Here is a 19,619-nt window from a genome sequence, read left to right as displayed (position 1 = left end):
GGCAGATGGACAGGGCGAGTTAATAAACGGGCACGTGGAAGAGTTCTGAGCATTCAAGCAGGTAGGTGGAAACAATGGTGACTGATCATACAACATAAAGGTGTTCTCTATTTACCCAGGAAAGCCTTACCGAGTCTTAACATCCTGCTGCATTTGAATATTTGGCCAAGAGCATCAATATTTGGTGCGTGTGGGAGGAAACGGCATCAATCAACATGCCGTGAACACAATTTGCAGGTCAATGCTCCGGACAGAAGGATTCAATAATCCATTGATACACTTCCATCGACTGGTCACCTCACGGCCTATAGCGCCCGGTATTCCCAGGGAGTCTCCCATCCAAGTCCTCAGCTCGGGCCTGCTTACTATCCAAGCGCTGATGGGATTGTGTAGCGCATTCAAGGAGGCTTGGTGTGGAGGGGCAATGGACAGGCAGGCGGGACGATCGGGTACTTTGTTCTGCGTACGGCTGGTGTCAATGGTAGAGCAACTTCGATTTTACACCGATGCGGTCGATGTTCAGATGAGTTCGTCAGGAGTCGTGGAGTGGTGCATCATCGTTGCGATGCCGCCTTCGTGTTTGCGAATCGGGCATCAATCGAGTCGTTAAGTAGGTACAATGTTTGCGAGGTGGGTCGGTGTTTTGGATTATTCCTCAAAAAAAATCCAAAACTTGGGCTGGGATATGAAATTTTGGATGATTCGATAGGGGGAAAATATTTTTTAATTGATTCCAAAAATGTTGCTTCCAGCGAATCACGTCCGTGCGTTTGCTGCCCAAAGTGGAGTCACGTGTGGGGTACGGAGACGCCTTCCATTGTGACGTAACGTGAGCGACACGAACCAAAACAAAAATTAAGAAATTATCCCTATACATTTTTTCCCTACAATTCTTAAATCTTAAAAGTATACATCGTGGGTGTATGGCCAGAGAAGGGTGGACGGGTGTTGGAGACGGTCGGTGGGTTGGGAGGGCTCGTGGTTCGTCAATGCTGGCGTCTTCCACTTGAGGATGCATCCTCTTGAGCTCGGCCATTACGGGTTTGCACCCCCTCCCAGGGGTGGGGGGCCCACCTTGACCGAGGCGGGCAATGCACGGCTCACTTGTAGCAAAGGGGCCGTCCATAAATGACGTCACGCGATTTAGGACGATTTCTGACCCCCCCCCTAGTCACACGGTGGCAAATATGACGTCACAAAACTCTGCCCCCCCCCCAAATTAAAACATGCTTCAAATCGCTTTAAACTATTGTCATTGTAGTGCGTATTTAATGTGGCGCTGCACTCTGATGTTGTAGGAGAAAACATTTATTAAAAAGTCTATTTAATTAAGTAGAACGTGTTGTCTATATTTATTTAAAGTTGCGCATTTTAATGTGACGTCACATTTCTCGCCCCCCCCCCCCTCGTCACACAGCGTCACAAATGTCTGACCCCCCGCCCTACGTGCGTGACGTCATTTATGGACGGTCCCAATGCCGCTGAAATGACACGAGGACGCCAACTCCAGGGTAACTTTTAATTTAAAGCTTTCGTGACCGCAGGGATTCATATCATCAGATGACGATTGCTTGTGTTGCAATCGAAACGTCGTGAGAATTTTATATTTTTATTATTTTATTGTTTCCCTTCTACGTGACTTTACCGAAAGAACCAATAATACAGGGTAGCTTTTCTTACACAGCGCAGTTCTGTATTTGTATTTGCTCTGCATCGTTTTACGACTTAAAACGATGTAAAAACTCGCTTTACTACCCGGCTTCGCCCGAGGCTTGGATTATTGTCTTGGATTAATAGACGGCCTACGCGGAGGGTGGCACGCTGCGTGACGTCAGCAGGCACGCTGCGTGACGTCAGCAGGCACGCTGCGTGACGTCAGCAGGCACGCTGCGTGACGTCAGCAGGCACGCTGCGTGACGTCAGCAGGCACGCTGCGTGACGCTGCCGCATGCGGTTAACATCACAGATGTGACGTCACCGCTCACTTACCGTGCAAAATATATACATTGTTGCGCCCCCCCCCCCCCAAATACAAAAGTCTCTTTTTTACTTTTTTCATTATGTACAGTCTGGAAGCTACCCACATGCCAAATTTCAAATTTGTTGCACGTCGGGGAGTACGCCAAACATTTCGAACAGACACACAAATTTCCCTTTTATTTATTTATATAGAAAAAGTGCGTCACGGGGATACATGACGTCACCTTCAACGGCCAAATGACGTCACCTTCAACGGCCAAATGACGTCACGCGACGCGAACTCGGTTTTGCGCGGGAAAGTTGCGGCTGCGATGGCGGCGAGACGCCATCGCGAGTCGCCGCGAGACGGGGACGAGGGGACGAATCGGAGCTTCGACGAGACGGCGGTGAGAGCGAGACCCCCCTCACCCCCCCTACCCCCTCCTCCTCCTCTCGCTCTCTCCGCGTGATTCATCCACTGCTGGATGAGGCCCTCACTCGCTGCGACACGCTCGGGTCACGCGGGCTAACTTGACCATAACTTCACCACGCCGGTCAGCACCGGTTGTTGGGAGGCATGGAAGTAGAGTACAACTGCACCATCCTGTGCTGTCAACAACGTAGCCCCGCCAGCCGATAGCACCTGTTACGCAGTGTCTGCCCGCACAGCCTCTGCTGAGCTTCCGAGATGTGCTGAGAGAGAGGGCAACCCACGGGTGATGAGACTAAGTTTGCGTCTCTCTCTCTCTCAGCTGATGTACCCGTCTGACGTAGTGTGGTGATGTCACTGCGTGGTGATGTCACTGCGTGGTGATGTCACTGCGTGGTGATGTCACTGCTTGGTGATGTCACTGCGTGATGTCACTGCTTGGTGATGTCACTGCGTGATGATGTCACTACTTGGTGATATCACTGCGTGATGATGTCACTGCGTGATGATGTCACTGTGGTGATGTCACTGTGTGATGTCACTGTGTGGTGATGTCACTGCGTGGTGATGTCACTGTGTGGTGATGTCACTGCGTGGTGGTGTCACTGCGTGGTGGTGTCACTGCGTGGTGATGTCACTGCGTGATGTCACTGCTTGGTGATGTCACTGCGTGGTGATGTCACTGCTTGGTGATGTCACTGCTTGGTGATGTCACTGCGTGATGTCACTGCTTGGTGATGTCACTGCGTGATGATGTCACTGCTTGGTGATATCACTGCGTGATGATGTCACTGCGTGATGATGTCACTGTGGTGATGTCACTGTGTGATGTCACTGTGTGGTGATGTCACTGTGTGATGATGTCACTGTGTGGTGATGCCACTGTGGTGATGTCACTGTGATGATGTCACTGTGGTGATGTCACTGTGGTGATGATGTCACGGTGGTGATGATGTCACTGCGTGGTGATGTCACTGTGTGATGATGCCACTGTGGTGATGTCACTGGTGATGTCACTGTGGTGATGATGTCACCGTGGTGATGATGTCACTGCGTGATGATGTCACTGTGTGGTGATGTCACTGTGTGATGTCACTGTGAGTGTCACTGTGTGATGATGTCACTGTGTGATGTCACTGTGTGATGTCACTGTGTGATGATGTCACTGTGTGGTGATGTCACTGTGTGGTGATGTCACTGTGTGATGTCACTGTGCGATGATGTCACTGTGTGATAATGTCACTGTGTGATAATGTCACTGTGTGGTGATGTCACTGTGTGATGATGTCACTGTGTGGTGATGTCACTGTGTGGTGATGTCACTGCGTGATGATGTAACTGTGATGTCACTGTGTGTGATGTCACTGTGTGATGATGTCACTGTGTGTGATTTGAGCTCTTTCCAGGCCATGGTGAGTGCCATGAAGGAGAAGGTGCATGAGGAGAAGGAGGCCATTCAGGAACTGCAGCCGGACATCAAGCAACTGGAGGACTTGCTCAGCCTGAAGTGAGTGTCTCCCCACTCGAGGGGTGGGGAACCTGCGGGCTGGGGGTGGATACGGCTCAGGGGTGGATGCAGCTCAGGGGTGGATGAAGCTCAGGGGTGGATGAAGCTCAGGGGTGGATGTAGCTACATGAGGCCTAACACTCCAAAACAGCTCACAAACAATATGTATCCATCATGGCAAGCATCGTAGCCACCACAGTCATCGTATTAATACTTATTATTCTGTTCCTTTAGCCAGGAAAGCCTCACTTGCACCTCATTGCTCATTTTCAGGAGACTTCTGCCAAGTTTTCACAGTAGGGAGCGATGATTGCTGCTGCTGTGCATGATCCACGTTGAGTAAATTGCGGTGTAACGTTTCAAATTTTGGAAAGATTCAACCATTATGCCGGCAGACGATGGCCTACTCTTGCGAATTACGTCACAGGATCTTTAACGTCTGCTGGGAGCAAAGCAGACGGCGCGTGGTGGTGTTATTAATGTTAACCGTGGCCGCCTATGCGATCGAAACCGTGAATCTCCACATCGAGCGGCGAACCTGCCACCGCTAGGCCGTGTCACCGTCCATCGTTGGTGGGTTTCCCGCCTTCGTGAGGAAGGGTTTCGGGGCGGCCGCTGTTTTTAAAGAGGCCCGGGTAATCGAACACAAAAAAGGAGTCGCTTCAATTCTACATTCGCTCAGCCCAATTGACCAATCGTCGCGGCTCCAAACCCCAGTTCCATCCCCCTGGCCGGGTACAGGGGTCGCCAGGTGCTGGACCGTGTCGGCTCAGTGCAGTGTGTGTAGTGTGACGTGTGGGGTGTCGTACTGTGTGTGCGGGTGTTCTGCGGGGTGACATGAGGGGTGACGTGAGGGGTGACGTGTGGGTGACGTGAGGGGTGACGTGAGGGGTGACGTGCGGGGTGACGTGCGGGGTGACGTGCGGGGTGACGTGCGGGGTGACGTGCGGGGTGACGTGCGGGGTGACGTGCGGGGTGACGTGCGGGGTGAGGTGAGGGGTGACGTGCGGGGTGATGTGCGGGGTGCAGGAAGCTGGAGAGAAATAGGATCGTGGCCGTGTGGCCCATGCTGCAGCAGGTGGACTCGGTGTTGTTGGACACGGAGTCGGCGAAGGTCGTGGAAGAGGCGGAGAGGAAACTCCGGGAGTTGGACGGCGGGGAGACGTCCAGTCACCGGTGACCCTCCTACACTCCCCCCCTTCACCTCACTCATCACCAGCATCATCATCAGCATCATCATCACACCTATCTTCACCATTAATTGACCTCATCATCACACACTCATCACCACGCCATCACCACCCGCATCATCACCATCATTACAACCATCATGACTAAATAAAAAACATTACGACTGAGTAAACACTGCGTACGCCCGCCCGCCCGTCCGTCCATCCGGCGCTCGCAGGGAGTTGGAGGCGAGCAGGCGGGAGCTCTCGCGCATGGAGCTGCGCCTGCAGGAGGAGACGGCGCGCCTGCGGGACCAGCGGCGAGCCCGGGCGGAGGAGCTGGAGGCGTTAGAGGAGCAGGTGGAGGCGGCGAGGGCGGAGGCGCGCAGCGCGGAGGCACAGTTCAACCGCGGTGAGCCGAGCCGCCACGATTCGGGGGTCGCAGGTCAAATCACGAACCCGTTGCTTCGTCTGCGCCTGTGGTTTTTACACCCATGTGTGTGCTAGTGTGTGTGTGTGTGTGCTAGTGTGTGTGTGTGCTAGTGTGTGTGTGTGTGTGCTAGTGTGTGTGTGCTAGTGTGTGTGTTGTGTGTGCTAGTGTGTGTGTTGTGTGTGTGTTGTGTGTGTGCTAGTGTGTGTGTGCTAGTGTGTGTGTGTTGTGTTTGTGTGTGTTAGTGTGTGTGTGTTGTGTGTGTGTGTGTGCTAGTGTGTGTGTGTTGTGTGTGTGTGTGTGAGAGCGGTAGTGTCGCAGTTGACGCACTGCGCTACGAACCCGGCTACCCGAGTTGGATTCTCGCTCATGGCCAACACTAGTGGCGATTATCTGAACCGGTCATGGATCTCCCTTAGGTCGATTCAGCCTCAAATCAGTACCTGGTGTGCGGTGTGTAAACATCGCCACTGGGGAGACAAAGGCGGTCGGGTGTGGTGCTGGCCACCCACCCCCTCGTGTGCCGTTCCGTCCTTCATAGGTGCTCGCTAACAGCACTTCCCCCAACAGTCTGTTAAGGCTATACGGGGGATATTTGTCTTTGTGACTCTCTCCTTGTGTGTGTGTGCGTCTGCCCGTGCTCCGTGTGCTGCGGTGCCGTGCTGCTCAGCGCACAGCAAGCTTGGCAGCAGGTCGAAGCAGCGGCAGCCGTCGCTGGGCCTCGCCCTGTCACGCGCCGAGGCCGACCGGCGTCTGGACGCGCATGTCCGGGCCAGCGGCCTTCTCTCCGACATCGCCGCCATCCACTCTTCATGAGGCCTCGCGGAGGGGCCGGGAGTCCCGGGGTGGGGCCGGGAAGTCCAGCACGAGTGAGTGGTGGCCATGGGGACCCTAGGAGGGATGGGCTCATGAGACAGAGGCCACCATAGAAGCTCAACAACAAAAAACCCAGGACCTTTTGTGAGAATAATAACAACAGAGCGGAGATCTACATGTGAACGCATCGCCTTGAACAGTTTTTAGTTGTTATTACACAACTGAAAGGATCCAGGACTTTTAATGATCCCAGGAAGATACTTACAGCTTTCTCCGGATGGCAGCTGCCTGCCTCAACAAGAGGACGGTCTTGGGACAAAGAAGGACAGGTGGCAACCCTTAGGGAGCAGCTCAGCATGAGTAAGTGCTAACAGTACTTGCCCCAACAATCTGTGAAGGCGACATGGGGGAACTTTGTCAGTGTGTGGAACTGGGGGAAGTGGCCGTGCTCTCGGAGTCTCCAGCAGGGGGCGCTGTTCCCCCAGCGTTGTCGTCAGCCGACAATGCGAGCCCAGGTTAGGCGCCCAGAGGTAGGGGTTAGGGTCAGTGGTAAAGCTGGTGCTAGTGGGGTAGGGGCAGGATCAGTGGTAAAGCTGGTGCTAGTGGGTTAGGGGTAGGGTCAGTGGTAAAGCTGGTGCTAGTGGGTTAGGGGTAGGGTCAGTGGTAAAGCTAGTGCTAGTGGGTTAGGGGTAGGGTCAGTGGTAAAGCTGGTGCTAGTGGGTTAGGGGTAGGGTCAGTGGTAAAGCTAGTGCTAGTGGGTTAGGGGTAGGGTCAGTGGTAAAGCTGGTGCTAGTGGGTTAGGGGTAGGGTCAGTGGTAAAGCTGGTGCTAGTGGGTTAGGGTCAGTGGTAAAGCTGGTGCTAGTGGGGTAGGGTCAGTGGTAAAGCCAGTGCTAGTGGGTTAGGGGTAGGGTCAGTGGTAAAGCTGGTGCTAGTGGGTTAGGGGTAGGGTCAGTGGTAAAGCTGGTGCTAGTGGGTTAGGGTCAGTGGTAAAGCTGGTGCTAGTGGGGTAGTGGTAGTGTCAGCGGTAAAGCTGGTGCTAGTGGGGTAGTGGTAGGGTCAGTGGTAAAGCTGGTGCTAGTGGGTTAGGGGTAGGGTCAGTGGTAAAGCTGGTGCTAGTGGGTTAGGGGTAGGGTCAGTGGTAAAGCTGGTGCTAGTGGGTTAGGGTCAGTGGTAAAGCTGGTGCTAGTGGGTTAGGGTCAGTGGTAAAGCTGGTGCTAGTGGGTTAGAGGTAGGGTCAGTGGTAAAGCTGGTGCTAGTGGGTTAGGGGTAGGGTCAGCGGTAAAGCTGGTGCTAGTGGGTTAGGGTCAGTGGTAAAGCTGGTGCTAGTGGGTTAGGGGTAGGGTCAGCGGTAAAGCTAGTGCTAGTGGGGTAGGGTCAGTGGTAAAGCTGGTGCTAGTGGGGTAGCGGTAGGGTCAGTGGTAAAGCTGGTGCTAGTGGGTTAGGGGTAGGGTCAGCGGTAAAGCTGGTGCTAGTGGGTTAGTGTCAGTGGTAAAGCTGGTGCTAGTGGGTTAGGGTCAGTGGTAAAGCTAGTGCTAGTGGGTTAGTGTCAGTGGTAAAGCTGGTGCTAGTGGGTTAGGGTCAGTGGTAAAGCTGGTGCTAGTGAGGTAGCGGTAGGGTCAGTGGTAAAGCTGGTGCTAGTGGGTTAGGGTCAGTGGTAAAGCTGGTGCTAGTGGGTTAGGGTCAGTGGTAAAGCTGGTGCTAGTGGGGTAGGGTCAGTGGTAAAGCTGGTGCTAGTGGGGTAGGGTCAGTGGTAAAGCTGGTGCTAGTGGGGTAGGGTCAGTGGTAAAGCTGGTGCTAGTGGGGTAGGGTCAGTGGTAAAGCTGGTGCTAGTGGGTTAGTGCTAGGGGCAGGCGGTAAAGCTGTTTCTAGTTAGTGGGTTTGGGTCATAGTGAGGGCTCGTATTATTGGCTAGAAGGCTGGTGGGTGGTTGGTTTGAGAGTTAGTAAGTGTACAGTTGTTGTGAGCGCCAGTTCTAGTGGCTGGCTATTTTGGGGCACTACTCGTGGTTGGTAAGGTTAGAGTTGGTGCTTGAACTAGCGGCAGTAGCTGGTTCGTAAGGTTGGTGGTGGGGGCTGACTGGCTGGTGGGCTGTTTGGTGAGGGTTGGGTTACTGATTCTGAAGACCTCGGGTGTTATACCCACAACACAATTGCACAATAGATTTGTTAAAGATTTTGCCCGAATAACTGATAAGAGTTGTTGATGCAGGAGAGCGTTGTTGAGTGTGGGCACCTTCTTCTGATGCTTGGCACTGAGCTCTCCTTGAATAAACAGGGCTCACTGCCAACAGCACTGAGGCCCATAGAGCTGGACCAATGCAGACGAGATGGACAATACAAACGAGACAGAACAATACTAACGAGACAAACAACACAAACGAGTCAGAACAATACAAACGAGTCAGAACAATACAAACGAGACAACAATACAAACGAGACAAACATTACAAACGAGTCAGAACAATACAAACGAGACAGACAATACAAACGAGACAACAATACAAACGAGACAGAACAATACAAACGAGACAGAACAATACAAACGAGACAGAACAATACAAACGAGTCAGAACAATACAAACGAGACGGAACAATACAAACGAGTCGAAACAATACAAACGAGACAGAACAATACAAACGAGACAGAACAATACAAACGAGACGGACCACGGTACAGAGACGCCACAAAGAAAGTCGAAGATCGATTCGCCAATGGGAGCGCGACATTAGAATCGGATCGCGCGTCTGCCTAGTGGGGGGGGTGGTGTAGCAGTGGTTGGGGGTGGTGGTGTAGCGGTGGTTGTAGTGGGGGTGGTGGTGTAGCGGTGGGTGGGGTGGGGGTGGTGGTGTAGCGGTGGGTGGGGGTGGTGGTGGGTGGTGTAGCGGTGGTTGTGGTGGGGGTGGTGGTGGTGTAGCGGTGGGTGGGGTGGGGGTGGTGGTGTAGCGGTGGGTGGGGGTGGTGGTGGGTGGTGTAGCGGTGGTTGTGGTGGGGGTGGTGGTGGTGTAGCGGTGGTTGTGGTGGGGGTGGTGGTGTAGCGGTGGTTGTGGTGGGGGTGGTGGTGGTGTAGCGGTGGGTGGGGTGGGGGTGGTGGTGTAGCGGTGGGTGGGGGTGGTGGTGGGTGGTGTAGCGGTGGTTGGGGGTGGGTGGTGGTGTAGCGGTGGTTGGGGTGGGGGTGGTGGTGTAGCGGTGGTTGGGGGTGGTGGTGTAGCGGTGGGGGTGGTGGTGTAGCGGTGGTTGGGGGTGGGGGTGGTGGTGTAGCGGTGGTTGGGGGTGGGTGGTGGTGTAGCGGTGGTTGGGGGTGGGTGGTGGTGTAGCGGTGGTTGGGGTGGGGGTGGTGGTGTAGCGGTGGTTGGGGGTGGTGGTGTAGCGGTGGTTGGGGTGGTGGTGTAGCGGTGGTTGGGGTGGGGGTGGTGGTGTAGCGGTGGTTGGGGGTGGGGGTGGTGGTGTAGCGGTGGTTGGGGGTGGGTGGTGGTGGTGTAGCGGTGGTTGGGGGTGGGGGTGGTGGTGTAGCGGTGGTTGGGGTGGGGGTGGTGGTGTAGCGGTGGTTGGGGGTGGTGGTGGTGGTGTAGCGGTGGGGGTGGTGGTGTAGCGGTGGTTGGGGGTGGTGGGAGTGGTGTAGCGGTGGTTGGGGGTGGTGGTGGTGGTGGTTGGGGTGGTTGGGGGTGGGGGTGGTGTAGCGGTGGGTGGGGGTGGTGGTGGTGTAGCGGTGGTTGGGGGTGGTGGGAGTGGTGTAGCGGTGGTTGGGGGTGGTGGTGGTGGTGGTTGGGGTGGTTGGGGGTGGGGGGTGGTGTAGCGGTGGGTGGGGTGGTGGTGGTGTAGCGGTGGTTGGGGGTGGTGGTGGTGGTGGTTGGGGTGGTGGTGGTTGGGGGTTGGTGGTGGTTGGGGGTGGTGGTGGTGGTGGTGTAGCGGTGGTTGGGAGTGGTGGTTGGGGGTGGTGGTGGTGTAGCGGTGGTTGGGGGTGGTGGTGGTGGTTGGGGGTGGTGGTGTAGCGGTGGTTGGGGGTGGGGAGCCGCCGCCGCCGGCGAGGCCGCATTGTCCCGCCACTACAAAGCGGCGCTACACACTTAATGACTTCTCAACAGGGTGAAGGGGACCGCTTCATTAGCCCGGGGCGCCGCCCTGGGGAGGGCGGGGGTGGGCGCGCAGTGGGGTAGACGGGGTGGGAGAGGGGGGTTGTGGGTGGGGGGAGGGCACGTGTGGGTGGGGGTGGGTGGTAGGGGGGGGGGGCACGTGTGGGTGGGTGGGGGGAGGGCACGTGTGGGTGGGGGGTTGTGGGTGGTAGGGGGGGGTCACGCTTGTTTTTCCTCGTGGAACTAAATGAGTCGGCACGTGCCGCTGGGGGAATTGACGCGCGCCAGGAATGCGAGTAGCAGCAGCAGCAGCAGGAGCCGTCGGCTCCAGACGAAGAATCGCCCCCTCGGTGTGTCGCCTTCACGAGACGGTGTTGGCAAGCGCTTGTTCAGGCCGGCACGTGGCACGAGAAGGCTATGGGGTGGCCAACCTCACGCCCGGCCAACCTCACAACCGGCCGTCTTTGTTCCCCCGAGCGCTGATGTTTATTATAAACAGCATCGAGTACTAAGGCTGAGTCGACCTTCGGGAGGCCCAGAACCGGTTCGGAATTATGATTCGCTTCCACCGTTATTGGTCGCGAGTGTGAATTGTGAAGTCTCGATCGCCGGGTTCGTTGTGCCGTGCGCTAACCACTGCGCCACCGCTCCCTGCTCGCAGACAAAGGGTCCCGCATGTAGCCTCTTCCACTCCAAGACTGATGGAGGAGGGGGAGGGAGGGATGCTGTTGCGAATACCCCGATTGTTGTTCTGCAGACAGTTTGCTGAGCAAATGCCTTACAACGTCAAGCGGCCGGCAACAAACGGCACTCGTATTAAAGTTGCAACAGATAAAGCGTGTAACGCGTTTGTCAAATGGAGCGAGGTTATTGTTGTTATGAGAGGTCTGGGGAACGAGACGATGATGGGAGGAGATTCCGGAGTGGAACAGAGTGAGGGAAGAAGCTGAGAAACGATATAAGCTGCAGTGTGTTGAGTGGGTGAGTGGGTGAGTGAGTGAGTGGGTGAGCGGGTGAGTGAGTTAATGAGTATGTAAGTGAATGGGTGAGTGAGTGAGCGGGTGAGCTGCAGTGTGGTGAGCGGGTGAGCTGCAGTGTGGTGAGTGAGTGAGTGAGCGAGCGGGTGAGTGAGTGAGTTAACGAGTATGTAAGTGAATGGGTGAGTGATTGAGCGGGTGAGTGAGTGAGCGAGCGGGTGAGTGAGTTAACGAGTAGGTAAGTGAATGAGTGAGCGGGTGAGCTGCAGTGTGGTGAGTGGGTGATTGAGTTAACGAGTAGGTAAGTGAATGGGTGAGTGGGTGAACTGCAGTGTGGTGAGTGGGTGAGCGGATGAGCACGTGGGTGAGCGGATGAGCACGTGAGTGAGTGAGTGAGTGGGTGAGCTGCAGTGTGGTGAGTGAGTGAGCAAGCGGGTGAGTGAGTTAACGAGTAGGTAAGTGAATGGGTGAGTTGCTGTGACATGTAGTGTGGTGGTGGTTGAACACCGCGTGGTGATGGACGAGGCGACGCGGACAGTGGTACGGAAAGAGTCCTCATCACGAGTGGGGGAATCTGAATAAAGTTCACAGAAACCGAACCGTGGTAGCAATCGCGATAGGAGAGATGAGGAGACTGAGCGAGCGACATGGAGAGTGGATCTGGGAGTGGTGGATCATCACTCGCCACGACTGCTGCAGTGAGGGTCGTCGGGAAAGGGTACCCCACCAAGAAATATCATCGGGGCCGTCCATAAATGACGTCACGCACATGGGGGGGGGGTCAGATATTTGTGACGATGTGTGACGAGGGGGGGGGGGGTGTGAGAAATGTGTTAATATAGACAACACGTTCTACTTAATTAGACTTTTTTTATAAATGTTTTTTCCTACAACATCAGAGTGCTTCGCCACATCAAATACGCACTACAATGACTAGTTTAAAGCGATTTGAAGCATGTTTTATTTTCAAAATGGAAATATGGTTTTGGAGGGGGGGCAGAGCTTTGTGACGTCATATTTGAGGGGGGGGGGGTCTGACTTTTTGTGACGCCGTGTGACGACGAGGGTCGGGGTAAAAAATCGTCCAAAATCGCGTGACGTCATTTATGGACGGCCCCTCACCTCAGATACTTATTTAATGCTGAATCGGCCTATCGGAGGCCCCGGGCATTTACAAGCCGATTAATCGCCTTACCTAGCAGGTGCTAAGTAACTGTGTTGCTAAACGCAGCACGGGAAATGCTCGTGGTGCCCTCCGGGTTTTGGGTTCGTGAACATTTTGGATTTCCTCTCGGGAGATCCTGCAGTCACGTGGTCGTCTTCTGGGCCACGGCCAGAGGTCGCAAACGGGTTTTGATTCCTTACCAGTACCCGTACCCGGCCGCACCAGGGTCGCAAACGGGTACCCGTACCCGGCCGAACCCGTACCCTACCCGTACCCGGCCGGGTATGGGTATCGGGTACCTGATTGCGACCTCTGGGATGAAGCCATGTTGCAGGCGCGGGTGGGTTGATTCTAGGAACTTGAAGGAAATGAGTGACAAACAGTTACTCACCAGTGACTCACGGCCTACCCGTACCCGGCCGCACCAGGGTCGCAAACGGGTACTCGTACCCGGCCGGGTACGGGTAGCCGGATATGGGGTAGGGTACGAGTATCGGGTACCCGGTTGCGACCTCTGGCCACGGCCCACGCTGGTGCGGGGCATCAGCGGCTCTGCCGTGTGACATTGAGGTGGTTCGTGAGCCAGGCGATTGTTGCGGAACGTTGGACTTCTTTCGACAACGTGCGCAGCCAACTGTGCGGCTCATCGGAGGTCAACAAACTAACAACATGAAGCAGTCGTAGAGTAGCGGAGATGCCGCCTGAGTAATTAGTGAATTGGAAGTTGATTGAGCCGTTGCTGTTTGTGAACCTCATGGCGGGACACCCGGGGTCTCGAATAAACGGAAGTCAAAATCGTAATTTATTTACTTTTGGCGACTCCGTCTCACCGCGCACATCAACGCCGCGACCCGCCTGGCGCGGATCATTCTGTCGTCGCGTCATACAAGCTCAGCAGCGAGGACGAATGCGCAGAAGAAACAAAACTTTGAAACTTTGATGAGCTCATCGTGTAGAGTTCGTCGAGAGGAACAGATCGACGTGTCGAGCGCCTTCAACAGGCATAAAATGACGTCGCAACGCAGTTTATGCGAGAGCCGGGGGCTTATGGGACCAGGTCCATGTGTCCCAAGCTCTGGTCATGGGTGAACCAGCACAGACGATGGAGCCACAACAACGCACGGGAACCGACATTGGGCAAACACTCCCCAATGTTCAAAAATTACCTCCAAATCACTCGGTTCAGATCACCAACACTGCGAGCCCCATTGGCAGGACGGCTTCTAAACACGATTGTGTCAGTCTCCGTGAGGCCTCCCTGCAAGCTACTAAACACGCGTGATTGTGAATAACAGTCTGGGACTTAACAAGGAGGGGGGATTCAACCGCGTGGATGAGCAGGAGGGAGGTGGAGGAGGGAGCTCCACGAAGCGTTACAAACGACGCTTAGGATCGTGGGTGCGTGGAGAGATGAGGTTTGTGAACTCATTGTTGCGGCTTCCAGCCGGGCTGGCCCACGGGATGGGTCCGGCTGGAAGGGTACAGCCACTGGCTCATCGTTGGTGCGAACTTCTCGATCACCGTCTCTGCCCAACGTCCCGGCAACGTCGTTCCATGTCGCCTCGGTGTTACCATCGGAGGGTTGCTTTGTCACAAAGATCCCCTTGTGTAGCCCGAGCACGCTGTAGGGGCAAGTGCTGTTAGCGAGGAGCGCCCCGTGAAGGCCGGCTCGGGCACACGAGGGGGTGGGTGGCCAGCACCACGCCCGGCCGCTTTCGTATCAATAGTGGCGATGTTTACACAGCACACAAGGTACTCATTTGAGACGGAGGGGAGACCCAGGACCCATTTAAATCATCGTCACTGGTGCTGGCCGTTAGCGGGAATCGATCCTTGGTCGCCGGGTTCGTAGCGCGTCGCGCTAAGCGCTCCACCACTGCTCCCCACTGCTGGCACGCTGCTGTACAAGATGCATATTCGGCCTTTGTCTTTGTGTGTCTTTGTCTGCCATACGCACTCAAGCTGCCGTCACGCGTTCTGCTGCACGCTGACGTGAACACCCAGTCGTTGCAGGAGACGCGATCCATTCTCCACGAGCCTGGCTTCCTCCGGACCCAGAATCCAGATCCGCCTGATACAGACTCCAGATCCGCCTGATACAGACTCCAGATCCGCCTGATCCAGATTTCAGATCCGCCTGATACAGACTCCAGATCCGCCCGATCCAGACTCCAGATCCGCCCGATCCAGACTCCAGATCCGCCTGATCCAGATTCCAGATCCGCCTGATCCAGATTCCAGATCCGCCCGATCCAGACTCCAGATCCGCCCGATCCAGACTCCAGATCCGCCTGATACAGACTCCAGATCCGCCCGATCCAGACTCCAGATCCGCCCGATCCAGACTCCAGATCCGCCCGATCCAGATTCCAGATCCGCCCGATCCAGACTCCAGATCCGCCTGATCCAGATTCCAAATCCGCCCGATCCAGACTCCAGATCCGCCTGATCCAGACTCCAGATCCGCCTGATACAGACTCCAGATCCGCCTGATACAGCCTCCAGATCCGCCTGATACTGACTCCAGATCCGCCTGATACAGACTCCAGATCCGCCCGATACAGACTCCAGATCCGCCTGATCCAGACTCCAGATCCGCCCGATACAGACTCCAGATCCGCCTGATCCAGACTCCAGATCCGCCCGATCCAGACTCCAGATCCGCCTGATCCAGACTCCAGATCCGCCTGATCCAGACTCCAGATCCGCCTGATCCAGACTCCAGATCCGCCTGATACAGAATCCAAATCCGCCTGATCCAGACTCCAGATCCGCCCGATACAGACTCCAGATCCGCCTGATCCAGACTCCAGATCCGCCTGATACAGACTCCAGATCCGCCTGATACAGACTCCAGATCCACCTGATCCAGACTCCAGATCCGCCCGATACAGACTCCAGATCCGCCTGATCCAGACTCCAGATCCGCCTGATCCAGACTCCAGATCCGCCTGATCCAGACTCCAGATCCGCCTGATCCAGACTCCAGATCCGCCTGATCCAGACTCCAGATCCGCCTGATCCAGCCTCCAGATCCGCCTGATCCAGCCTCCAGATCCACCTGATACAAACTCCAGATCCGCCTGATCCAGACTCCCGATCCGCCTGATTCAGAATCGAGATCCCCCTGATACAGACTCCAGATCCGCCTGATCCAGACTCTCTTGATCCAGAATCCACATGCCGCGGATCCAGTTCGCCTTGCGCTGGCTCCCGTCTCCCTCGCAGCCGGAGGAGGCCGTGTGGCCGGAAACCCGACACCTGGGGAAGTGGGGCAGGAGGAGGAGGGGGGGGGAGGCATCAGAGAGAGCTGCTGCTGGGGGAGGGAGGGGAGATGGAATGAGAGATAAGGAGAGAGCCGGGGAGGGTGAGTTGAGGTTGGGGAGACGGCGGCAGCAGCAGCTCGAGAGGGGAATAGGAGGAGGAGAGGGGGAGGCTTGGAGTAGAGACGGGGTGAGAGAGGCATGGGGAGAGAGAGGCATGAAGAGGGAGCCAGGAGGACAAGGGGAGTTGGGGGGGGGGGCCCGGGCCCAACCTTCCCCTGAGGGGTCGCGCCCCCCCGTGTCGATGCCCCCCCCGTATCGGTGCCCCCCCCCACCGTCTCGATGCCCCCCCCCCCTCACGGCACTGCGGCGGCGGACCTTAGGGCGCAGAGAGAGTTGGGGGGGGGGGGGGTGAGACTCCGACAATTGTTTAGTGGAAATTTACCTCAAGAAAGTAACCCCATTGAATGTGTTTATTGTGTGTACTGTACTTAGGGGGGGGGGGGGTGCAGTGTACAGTACACGAGTACAGTATTTAAACCGCTTCAAGTGAAATCTCGTGACCCCTTCCCACCCCCCCGAAGTTCGAGATCCGCATCAGTCCCTGCCTCGTTGGTGTCGCTTGCTCTGCTGTGCAGCTCAACTTCCTTCATGACACCTCGAGGCAGCAGCAGCATCATCCAGCCTGGTTCTACCCCGGCTTCACCCCAGCCCGGGTGGAGCGGGAGTGGAGGGGGGTGGAGCCAGGGTGGAGCCAAGGTGGAGCGGGGGTGGAGTGGGGGTGGAGTGGGGGTGGAGTCAGTGGAGCGGGAGTGGAGCCAGGGTGGAGTCAGAGTGGAATTGGGGTGAAGCCAGGGTGGAGCCAGGGTGGAGGGGAGTGGAGCCAGGGTGGAACCGGGGTGGAATGGGGGTGGAGTGATGCGGGACGACTCACAGCTCGGATGTCGAGACGCGCGTGCTGGGTGAGGGCCACGTGGACCCGCACTGTGGAGTGTTCGCACTGCAACTATTTCACGTGCTATGAAGAAGGGCAAAGTGCCTCAACTTAAGGAATGTTTTTGTTCTATGAATACGGGCTATTGGCCGAAACGTCGCCTGCCGTGCATTGTTTATTTGAAGGCCGCGCAGTGTTTTTGACGACTGTGTTGAGTTTTCATTGACACCAGGCGTGGGTGGACGGAGGGCATGGTTCCGTGGAGACAGGGGCATGGCTGTGGATGAGGAGGAGGGCAGTGGACCGGGCCGTGGGGGATGGGATAAATCCTCTGAAATTTGAAACTCTAGCCAAGCGAAAGAGCAGAGTGCGTGACTTTGTGTGCACGCGTGTGAATGTGTGTACACGAGCGTACGCTCGTGTAACGGCCTGCCTGGAGAAGAGAAGTACAGGACGGTGGAGTCCTCTGTGAGAGTAGGAGAAGTCTCTGTGCTATCTTGAAGACTTTTGACTTTTTAACAACTTTTATTGCCGCCAGCAGCAAAAGCACTGGAGGCGATTTCAATATGAAATACACAAAGTCACCAGCAAACAAATGAAAATGAACGCTACAAATCGACGCGTTGTGGCGCTAAAAGCACCGCGCACAACACGAAAGAAAAGTCACATGGTGGTGGTGGTGGTCATCGCTCACGCCACGGTGACGAGCGAGCGCTTCAGAAGGTGAACACGAGGGTGCCGTGCACGCCGGTACAGAGATGGGCTTTTCCGGCTCCCCAGCGTTCGGAGAAGACGTGCACATCACCGACATGTGTGTGGTACATGGCGTGCTCCAGCCGGAGCCGCGCCTTAAGCAGGCCTATGAACACTGGAAGCACAGAGCAGCCGTCAGTGTCACCCTCCAGCATCTTTTTCTCGTTCTGTACACCGCCATGCAGCGCAAATCTACCAAGGAATGACTTGTGGCTGCACCTCAGAGCTCTACATGCTCCCTGACCTGTCCCAGTGTGCCACAGAGAATCCCGGGCTCGGATTCGCCTGTTCAGACATCTGCGCACTCATCAAAACCCAACAAAATGGCAAACGTGCCATGGTCACCATCAACTATGATGGACGAACAAGAGAGAGAAGAGAGAGAGATGCAACGGGACTGCTCTGGGTGTGATCGACTGCGCGCGCGTCAGTGCGGGGAGCGGTGGTGTAGCGCTACGAACCCGGCGACCCGAGTTCGATTCCCGCTCACGGCCAACACCAGTGGCGATTATCTGAACCAGTCCTGGGCTTCCCCTCGGTCGACTCAGCCTCAAATTAGTAGCTGCTGCGATGTATCCTAACATCGCTGCGAGGGAGACAAAGGTGGTCATGGCGTGGTTGCTACCCACAACCCTCGTGTACCGTGCCAGGCTTTAAAGGTGCTCGCTAACAGCACTTGCCCCCACAGTCTGTTAAGGCTATACCGGGGGATTTTGTATTTTACGCATAAGTGTGGGGAGCGGTGGCAAAGTGGTTAGCGCACTGCTCGATGAACCCCGTGACCCGATTTACATTCCCGCTCACGTCCAGCATCGGTGATGAATAATCTCCCTTCTAGGTCGACTCGACCATAAAATGAGTAACCTGGTGCTGTGTGTAAACATCAGCACTGGGTGAGACAAAGGCGGCCGGGCGCGGTGCTGGCCCCCACCACCCCCCCCCCTTTTCGTGTGTTCCGCCCTGAATAGGTGCTAGTCGCTAACAGCACTTGCCCCAACAGTCTGTAGAAGGCTATGCGGTGGGATCGTTGTCTTTTTCTTTATCTTTGCCGAAGGCTGTTTCGACGTCGGTGTGCGTGTGCGTGACTAATTAGCCTGAACGCCCGTGGCATCTTGTGCGCTGCGGTCTGTGCGTGTGCGTTATTGTGTTCTGTGATTGAGGTATTTGTGTGTCCTGCGCTGTGTTTGGGGCGTCCGTCGCCGCGCGTGCCAATGAGTCTATTGTGTGCCGCGTGGATCAGCGCCGCGGTGACCATTGTCTGAGGGTGTAACAATGTTGGTCATTGTGTTGTCATTGTGTCGTCATTGCGTCGTCATTGTGTGCGCGAGTCGTGAGTGGCGTGGCGGGCGAGCGCGCTTCGCTGCTAGACCCCGGCCAGCCATCGGTTCGATTCCCATCTACGCAGCGGCATCTGTTCTGAAAAAAAAAACGTGTGTCCTGAGACCTCCACTAGGTCGACTCAGCCTTTAAACGCGAGTGAAATTCGCCAAAGGGAAGACAAAGGCGGATTGGCATGGTTCTGGCTTCACCAATCAGCGATATGTCTGTGGGGGAGCGGTAGTGCAGTGGTTAGCGCTACGCTGCGCTACGAACCCGGCAACCCGAGTTCGATTCCCGCTCACGTCCAACACCCAGTGACGATGATCTGAACCGCTCCTGGGCCTACCCTAGGTCGACTCAGCCTCAAATGAGTACCTGATGCGGTGTGTAGTACACATCGCCATTGGGGAGACAAAGGCGGCCGGGCGTGGTTGCTGGCCACCCACCCCTCGTGTGCCGTGCCGGCCTTCATAGGTGCTCGCTAACAGCACTTGCCCCTACAGTCTGTTCAGGCTTTACCGGGATCTTTGTCTAAACCTCTTCCTCGTGGGGAATGGTGGCACAGTGGTTAGCGCGCTGCGCTACCAACCAGGCCACCCAAGTTCCATTCCCACTCACGGCCAACACCAGTGAAGATTATATTTACCGCTTCTGGGCCTCCCTTAGATCTACTCAGTCTCAAATTACTACCAGGTGCGGTATATAAACATCGCCACGAGGGAGACAAAGGCGGTCGGGCGTGTTGCTGCCCCAACAGTCCGTTAAGGATATACTGGGCATCTGTGTCTATTCCTCTGATATTAACAAGATCCATTAGCAGGCATT

General features: G+C 55.8%; 1 protein-coding gene across 1 annotated transcript; it reads left to right on the top strand.

The window, feature by feature from the left end:
- Nucleotides 1-2,266: 2,266 nt before the first annotated feature.
- On the top strand, nucleotides 2,267-6,919 carry LOC133349839 (uncharacterized). The gene is made up of 5 exons (XM_061563642.1): nucleotides 2,267-2,366; nucleotides 3,796-3,896; nucleotides 4,926-5,072; nucleotides 5,305-5,477; nucleotides 6,166-6,919. The coding sequence occupies exons 1-5, from the start codon at nucleotides 2,292-2,294 to the stop codon at nucleotides 6,309-6,311; spliced, it is 642 nt and encodes a 213-aa protein (XP_061419626.1). The 5' UTR covers nucleotides 2,267-2,291; the 3' UTR covers nucleotides 6,312-6,919.
- Nucleotides 6,920-19,619: the final 12,700 nt, after the last annotated feature.

The sequence above is a fragment of the Lethenteron reissneri genome, chromosome 31 (genome assembly GCF_015708825.2).
Source record: "Lethenteron reissneri isolate LAM-NWPU_2019-01 chromosome 31, ASM1570882v1, whole genome shotgun sequence".
NCBI classification, from domain to species: domain Eukaryota; kingdom Metazoa; phylum Chordata; class Hyperoartia; order Petromyzontiformes; family Petromyzontidae; genus Lethenteron; species Lethenteron reissneri.
Note: the sequence above shows the minus strand (reverse complement) of the source record. Positions and strands in the feature narration are given on the sequence as shown.